This window comes from Gossypium raimondii, chromosome 2 (genome assembly GCF_025698545.1).
Source record: "Gossypium raimondii isolate GPD5lz chromosome 2, ASM2569854v1, whole genome shotgun sequence".
NCBI classification, from domain to species: Eukaryota; Viridiplantae; Streptophyta; class Magnoliopsida; order Malvales; family Malvaceae; genus Gossypium; species Gossypium raimondii.
In genome coordinates this window covers 10,396,785-10,405,737 of record NC_068566.1, presented here as the reverse complement: position 1 = coordinate 10,405,737, position 8,953 = coordinate 10,396,785, and the positions used below count along the sequence as shown (strand labels likewise).

The 8,953-nt window shown below is 31.1% G+C and overlaps 1 protein-coding gene across 1 annotated transcript; it reads right to left on the bottom strand.

Moving 5' to 3' along the window:
- Window positions 1-7,601: 7,601 nt before the first annotated feature.
- Window positions 7,602-8,696, bottom strand: LOC105788006 (uncharacterized). Its single transcript, XM_012614669.2, has 2 exons — window positions 8,380-8,696; window positions 7,602-7,927 (listed from the first exon to the last, which is right to left on the bottom strand). The coding sequence occupies exons 1-2, from the start codon at window positions 8,691-8,693 to the stop codon at window positions 7,741-7,743; spliced, it is 501 nt and encodes a 166-aa protein (XP_012470123.1). The 5' UTR covers window positions 8,694-8,696; the 3' UTR covers window positions 7,602-7,740.
- Between the last annotated feature and the right edge of the window lie 257 nt (window positions 8,697-8,953).

The following is an 8,953-nucleotide window of genomic DNA, read 5'->3' as shown; positions in this document are numbered from 1 at the left end:
TTTTGACCTTAATCGGGAATAGTGATTTCGGGACTACTAATCCGAGTTAGAAAAATATTTTAATATTATTTTTAGTGTCTATTGCATGTTAGGTTATATGTGTGAATATTTCGTGTGAAAATTTAATCGTTTGAAGGTTCAATTTGATAAAAAGGGTTTAATCGCGTAAAATAAAAATTTAGAGGTTAAATTTTAAAAGCACCTATTTGTTGTTGTCTTTTTAAGTGGGAGGTCTAAAGATGTAATTAGACTAAAATATAGTTAGTGGGTGACATATGACAACATTTTCCTTTATATATATGTTTTATATATTTACTATATAAGGTCAATTTAGTAATTTATTAAATTATATCATATAATTAAAATAAGTAAAGAAAGCATAAAAAAACATTCTTACCTTGGCGGAATGTTAAGCTTGGGAGAATTCATCAATGGCTTTCAGGGTTTCGGCAATTCCTATTGAAAATTAAGGTGTGTTTTGGTTTCGGTTTTTGATAATTTTTATGTTTTTGAGATCATTGCTTTGTATACTACAAGACCCATGCTTGAATTTTTGAAATTGTTGATTATTTTGTGTTTTTCCATTGATGATAACTTGTAATATGTGATGTTAGTTGATGAAATATGAAATATATGTTTTAGATTAAAATGTTTTGTCTTTGAATTTTTAGTGAAATTGAGTAAATAATGCTAAATTGCGAAATTAAATTTTTGGGGACTATGATGTGAAATAAATGAAATGTGTGGACTTGTATGAGAACCATGAATATTCGGCCCTTGTGTGGTATCGGCAAATTTTGTGTAATTTGTGTTTTATGCAATAGGGACTAAATTGAAAAAAGTGTAAATATCAGGGGCAAAATGGTAATTTGCCCAATTATGTGTTTTTGGACTAAATTGAATGCGTTAATAATTAAATTAACTCATTTTGAATATATTCAGATCGAGAACCAAAGAAATTAGAGTTAGATCGGAGAAAGCCAAAGTAGTCGAATAATCGTTCGACTTCGATTTTTCATCGTCCGAGGTAAGTCTATTAGCAATTAAGAGTTGTTAAGTTAATATTTATACATGTATACTAATTGTATTTGGTATTGAGATATAAATAAAAGTATGTTAATTGAATAAATTTTAAGTTATGAATAATTTATATAATTATAATGTTCGAAAATACAAGTTTAATCTTGTATAAATTTATGGTTTGAAATAAAAATATAAAATGTATAAAAGTATGGATTATATTCGAATAAGTATATATGTATATGTATTCGTATGTTTAAAACACTCGAATCTATATATATATATAAGTTTTTGAATTTAGTTAAAGTATGAATATTGAATATGTATAAATTCTTGGTTTAGATTCAAAGGTATTTATAACTTGTTATTATATAAGGTTCAAATATACATATATATGTATATACATGTATAAACCTTTGGAATTGATTTAAGACATGTAATTCATGAGTATATATGTAGTATTGAATAGGTATGTTTACGTGTGAGTTGAAAATATATGTATATGCTATATTTGATTGGATATGTTTACATACATGAATAGGTGCTTAATTGAATTTAGGTAGGATATATGTGTAAGATATTATGAAATTCGATGAAGCAAGTATATGCGTATATGTTCTTGAAATGAATTTAGGTATGAAACTTATATATGTTTAAGAAAGTTTTGATTATGTGAAATTATTCATGCGAAAGTTCTTGAATGGAAATGAATATATGAGGTTGTTAGTTTGAACGACTAATATAAAGTGATCGAATGTAATTCAGACTTATTGTCTAGCAGGCTTGATGCCGTTAATATAATTCAGACTCATTGTCTAACAGGCTTAATGCCAGTGAAATTATTCAGACTTTAAGTCTAGCAAGCTAAAAGCTGGTGTATTAAATCAGGTTTTAAAACCTAGCAGGCTAAATGCCGGTGAATCTGTTTATATTACTGGTTTGAATATATTGAATATGTACGTGATGTGTAAATATTATATATATATTTGAAGATCAAGTATATATACTTGATTAATAAGTTTGATGAGCAGATAAATACTTGTTATTATATATTTGAAGAGTATATATATTTATTTATATATATATATATATACAGTTTATTGCACTTGTTATATATGAAATTATATATATATTTGGTTATATGCATATAGTAAATTTATATATGCATTTGGTATATGTTTTAAGGAATATGTTTGTACTCGTGTTATATATATATTTTGGTAAATGTGATTATATCTGAATATATTTATTTGATGTATATGTATACTCATTTGGTTATGATAATTTGTTAGGTGCAAATACATAAGCATTCGGTTATTCATAATTGAAATGTATATACATTAAGTTTTAAATTATGAAAATTTCGTATGCATATGATTATATGAAAATAATATGTAATGCATTCGTAAGTAGGACTTTTGACGAATGCATATATATATAAATTGGTTGTGTACATATTGCTTATATTTATATATGAGTTTAGTGATTTGTATTTTGTGAATTCATATGTTTGATTATAAATAAGGGATTATGAATAGCAAATATTCAAAAGACAATATATATGTGGTTTTGCAAATTCAATAGATATACCAAGAACTTATTTAATTGTTTTTATTTTTATTTTTATTCTTTATATAATTTGTTAAGCTTTAGATTTACTAAGCTATAATAGCTTACCTTGTTTGTATTCGTTTCTTTGTTTTTATAGTTTTAAAGATCAAGCTTTAAGCTCGGGGATCATCAACAAGATCATCACTCTATCTCTGTCTTGGTATTAAAATGTTTAAATTTTAACTTATGGCATGTACAGAAGTTTAAATGTTGAAATATTGTATAGAGTAAATAAATACAATTGTTTATTATGGATTTATTAGTATGTAGTTGTTTAAAATTATTAAACTTTAATATATGTCTGTTTTGAGTTTTGTTATGCTTAATAATGCCTCCTAATCCTAATTTGGCGGCGGATATGGGTTAGGGGTGTTACAACAAACGTTGGACAAAATGAATGTAGGCCTACTGTAGGGTCCGTACAATCTGAATTAGGCTATATAACTTGAAATATAATGATATGATGATGAACAACTTGTATTCTGTACGTATGTCTACTATGTTTGAACTTAAGTGAGTAGGATCTGTCAGAACGTAATGTGCTATTGTCTAATATGTGCGAATTATCCAAGTACGATTTGTATCTTGTTAAGTTTGTTGGTACGCCTCTGCGTTACTCTATTGATGAGGAATATATGATATCTGAACATGCTAGATTGATTGTTACTGATTCTGATTTATAACCGTGTATGTGACTTCATGGAAAATCTGATATGATCTGTTGTGGTTTGATAAGTCTGTTTTACAAAACATGGACTCCCATGTCTACTGATTCTGTTATTGAAAGATAGCTCGACTTACATGCTCATCATTGTGATTCTGCATATGCATGCCATGACACATTGCATGAGATTTGGGTTGATGTGAAAGGAGGAAGTTTCTGGCAGTTGAATGATCTGTATTATCTGGTGGTTTATCCACAATTCTATTATGACAACTTGGCTATATTATGGTGGCTTGACCACATGTATCTGATCTAGAAGTTTTAATTGTAAAATTCTGGTGGCACCGTCCACAGTTATTTATTGGTGTGATTTGGCTGGATGAGATATGTGGGAACTCTATTTTGGTATGTAGCAGAGTGGGTAGGATGTTTTCTGATAAATCTGCATTCTGATCTGTTTGAAAAAATGCAGCATCTGCATAATACACATCATCTACATAGTTCTGTTCTACTCTACTTTATTCGGTTCTGTTCTGCTTGATTTATTTTATTCTGCTCTATTCTGTTGTGTTCGGTTCTGTTGTACTACTGTTGTTGAAATCTTTGTGATACTCTAGATCTGTTCCGTACTGGTTATATATCTGTTATTAAGTTTTTTTGTGTTACTTCGATTTATATATTATGATTTGTTTATTTGTATCTGAGTTTGGTTATACGCAGTGCTTGGTAGCTCACCTCTTGTCTTACCTTTATCTGTTCAGGTAGACATCAGACTTAGGATCAGACAACGTATGAGAGCTCAGATTGTTTTGCACTGATATAACTATACTTTCTGTAAACCATATTCTTAATAAAATGCCTCATAAAAAGTTAGATTGTACCCTATATGAATTGCAGAAAGGTTATGCCCCTAATCTGCAATACTTGAAAGTGTGGGGGTGCTTAGCAAAAGTAGGTTTGCCTGCTGTTAAATAGAACACTATCAGATCTAAAACTGTTGATGTTGTTTTGTTGGTTATGCTCTAAACAATGTTGCATATAGATTTATGTCTTTGCATAATTTTTTCATATGTAAATCTAGAGATGATGTTTTTTGTGAAAATATTTTTCCTTTAAAGAAATCTGGCATAAATCTTGATACAAAATTATATGAGCATATTTCTTCTTCTAGTACATATAATAGAAATATTCTTAATGATAATGTGAAACCTAGGAGAAGTAAAAGATAAAGGACTGTCACTAGTTTCGGACCTGATTTCTTTAATTTCTTTGTAACTGAGGTTAATGATTTAGACTTAATAAGTGATTCTATTACTTATGCATTTTTGATAGATAAGGATCCAAAAACCTATGATGAAGCCATAAATTGAATAGATGTTAGTTTTGGAGAGATGCTATTAATAATGAGTTTGAATCTATTATGTCCAATCACACTAGGGAATTAGTAGACTTTCTTAGAGGTTATAGACCTATTAGTAATAAATGAGTCTTTAGAAAGCAACTTAGACCAAATGGGTCAATACAAAAGTATAAGGCAAGTCTAGTGGTTAAAGGGTTTACTCAAAATTTTGGAATAGGTTATTTTGATACATACTCTCCTCTAACTAAGATCTCAACCATTCGTGTTTTGTTTGCCTTAGCTTCTATTCACAATTTGTTGGTACATTAGATGGAGGTGAAGATAGCTTTCTTGAATAGTGATTTGGATGAGGAGACCTACATGGAGCAACCTCCAGGGTTTGTGGCAGTTGGTATAGAAGATAAAGTTTGTAGACTCAGAAAGTCTTTGTATGGTCTCAAATAGGCTCCAAAACAATGGTATGAGAAATTTCATAAAACTATTCACAATTTTGGTTTTATTGTTAATGGTGCATATGCATGTGTGTATTCTAAGATGTTTGCTTCTGATTGTGTTATCATAAGTCTATATGTGGATGACATGTTAATTTTCAGTTCCAATATAGAAACTATTAATAAAATAAAAAAAATTATCTACCAAATTTGAAATGACTGATTTGGGAGAGGTAGATGTAATCTTAGGTGTTAAGGTTACTAAATTAGACAAGTTATTTACTTTAAACCAATCTCACTATATAGAGAAAGTGCTAAAAAAATCAATAGCTTTGATGTAATCCCTGTGAGATATCCTTATGATTCTAGCATACAACAGTTAAAAAATAAATGAAATAGTATTTCTCAATTAGAATATGCTAAAATTATTAGAAGTCTTATGTTTTTGATGAACTACACCCGGTGTAACATTGCTTATGTAATCAGTAGACTAAGTAGATATGCCCATAATCCTAGCAATGAGCATTGGAATGCTAGAATGCGATTGCTTAAGAACCTTAAAGGTACAGTAACTTCGGAGTTGAATTTTATCGAATACCCTGCAGTCCTTGAAGGCTATTGTGATGCAAACTGGGTAACTGATAATGATGAGGTAAGCTCTACAAATGTGTATGTCTTTACTTTGGGTGGAGCAACCATTTCGTGGAAGTCTGTTAAACAAACATGTAATGCTCGCTCCATGATAGAGTTAGAGTTTATAGCTCTTGACTTAGCCAAGCAAGAGGTTGAGTGGCTTAAGAACCTACTTCCAGAGATTCTTTTATAGGGAAAACTTGTACCTCCTGTATCTCTATTATGTGACTCATAAGCCACAATTTGCATTGCTAAGAACCAAGCTTAGAATGGTAAGAAGAGACATATTCGAATAAGATATGAATCCGTGAGACATTTAATAAAGAATGGAGTACTCGTGTTAGAGTACGTGAGATCTGAAAAGAACCTAACTGATCCACTAACCAAAGGATTAAGTAGGAAAATGGTTCTTGATACGTCAAGGGGGATGGGTCTTAAGCCCAATGGTTAAGGAATTCATGGTGGATACCCAACTTAGTTCTCTAAGTTCAATGTTGTCAAACGAAACCATGGAAAGACTCATAGTGTACATTTTACATATCCCTATGGCGAATGATGTACATGCATAAGGTTGAGTTCTTACTCTTAATTAATTCATAGCCCAGAGTTTGGGTGGTCCTATTGAGACGGACTTGATGAATTCACTGACATGTGAGGTTGAGTTTATTACTCTTAATGAGTTTATATCCTAGAGTTTGGGTGGTCTTATTGCGATGGACTTGATGAATTCACTGACATGTGAGGTTGAGTTTATTAGTCTTAATTGAGTTCATATTCCAGAGTTTGGGTGGTCCTAGTGAGACGGACTTGATGAATTCACCGAATTTAAATTTGAGAGGATTAGCTTAATAAATGCTCTTAATGATTTTATAGTCCCGAGTTAAATGGTCTATATTGAGATAGACTTGTTGAAATCACCTATGTAAGTGTGAAGAACTAGTCACCTTCTATAAAAGACATTGGCCAGTCTTTCTAGAGCACTTACCAACATCCTGAGGTGTATTGGCTAAAACTTGTTAATTTATCGCGAAATATCAATTGGATCTAAGATTAGTCGTGTGTCATGATTTAACCCCTATCTTAACAAGTTCAACATTCGTTCACTTGTTAAGAGAAGAATTACTCATTTCACTATGTACTAGTTCAAATCCACAAGATACTAGTGTTTAAGCGGCTAATTTCGTTGTTGCTCTTCTCATATCTTTTCTTGTGTTTACAAAATTTCCAATTACTTTACATTAGTGGGGGGATGTTAGTAATGAAAATTTATTTCAACAGTTACAAACCATTATTTCCAACAGTTACAAATGTTTTTTTACAATTACAAAAATATTACAAACTTTTTTGACTGTTACATGAAATATTACCATTTTACCCTCGCTAAATTACGGTTTGTCCTCTTCCAAAATCTTATAAATAGGAGACATTTTTCCTTCATTTGACACACAACTGAAAAACAAAGCTTCTTCTACTCTTTCTCTCTCCTGTCTTTCATTCTTTCTAAAACTTTAGAATTTTCCTTAAATTTCATTAGGGGAAATTCTATTTAGAAGTTTGGGTTTTAAGCGGGACTGTCTGTGACCCCTCCAAATTTTCCTGGTAATTGATCCTAATGTGATTTTTCCGATTAATTCTATTTTCAGATTATTTCATAAGAGCAATACCAATTGAGTTTTACCTTCCTTATTCGGGTGTACAAATATTGAAGAACTGTGTTAACCTTGGGGGACGATGTCCACTATACGATTACACCAATCAGGGAAAATTCGTTTTTAAGGCAATGGTTATTCCACGATACAATAATGCTTTATTTATTTAATCTTAGTTTATTTTCCAGTCAGTGCTAATAAATTTATTTTGCAGTAGTATATTTTCCAACAAGTACAATAAAAATATAAAGTCTTATTTAACAAAGTTAAAACTAGTTTAAAAGAGTCTTATTGTTCTAATAAATAATGATGTCCAGTTGACAAAAAGGATCATCAGCTTGATTCAAATTCTCAGAAAAATAAAGTTGAATATTAAACATGGTAACCTGTAATTGTGAAGCCTCTTCCAATTATCTCTCCACCAAAGAACCAGGCATAGCACTCAACTCCAATCAGAGCAGCCATGCTTGCATTTTCAATGTTCCAAGCTTCCTTTGTTTTCAGAAGCTCTTTAAGGGAATCAAGCTCTTTCCAGAACGCCTCGTATCTTCTTGGAATACTGCAGTTACATCAACAATTTGTACCAATGTCATGGACATCTATACACAAGTATGATTGGACCAGACTACCATCTTCCAAATATATACATAACTTAAAAAACACACTCGAATTTGGGTAGATAGTGCATTTGTCAATAAGTAATTATAAAAGACTGGTCGGGTGCTAAGAATCAGATTATATCATGTTATATAACTTAAAGAAACAGCCAATAAGAATAGCAGTTTTTAACACAATAACTGATCATTGGTTTCAAGAACTTGCATCATTCAAGGAATACCCAAGTTGTCAAAAAGTTCCATTGGTTGTCCCTGTATATCTTAAACGACCAAAAGATGAAGGGACAAATTACTATTCATTGGCCTTGGTAGATTCTTGCATTTGTACTAATTACTAAACATGCATGAAATATTCAGCAGTAGAGTGAAAGTGAAAGGGGTTGGAAGAAACTACCTGGCGAGTCGAGTATAAAATAATTGTTTTGCCAACAATTGGCATGTTTCTACGCTGGATGGTTCCTTGATGTATGTCTTGTTCCGTTCCATCAGCTCCCTGTAATAAGAACCTCCATTCTTGGTCACCGACTGTGAAACTTGAATAGCCCGTTCCATCAGCTCCCTGCAATAAGGACCTCCATTCTTGGTCACCAACTGTGAAACTTGAATAGCCCTTTCCTTCAGCTCCTTGTAATAAGGACCTCCATTCTTGGTCACCAACCGTGACACTTGAATAGTCTTTGTTTGAAACTGTTGAAACCTTGACGCCATGGAAATTACCTTAAAATACAAACCGTAATTGTATCATCGAATATTATTATATTACAGTAATTCATCAATATACCTGAAAAATGCCTGTAACTCTAGAGAAAAAATAAAACAAGAGATGGACAAAACGTATAAAACAAAAACACCAGTCAATCGAAACGAAACCTAAAAAAGATAATGATGAAAAAGTGACCATTAAAATTTCAGAATAAACTAATCCCTATAATGACTTGTTAGCACTTTTTTTTTTTTTTTTACTTTTT

Bases quoted from the DNA above. Each gene is read 5' to 3' on its own strand.
- LOC105788006 (XM_012614669.2), bottom strand. From the start codon at position 8,693: ATGGCGTCAAGGTTTCAACAGTTTCAAACAAAGACTATTCAAGTGTCA. The intron at 7,928-8,379 runs GTAGTTTCTTCC...ATGTAACTGCAG, and splicing joins TTTTATACTCGACTCGCCAG to TATTCCAAGAAGATACGAGG.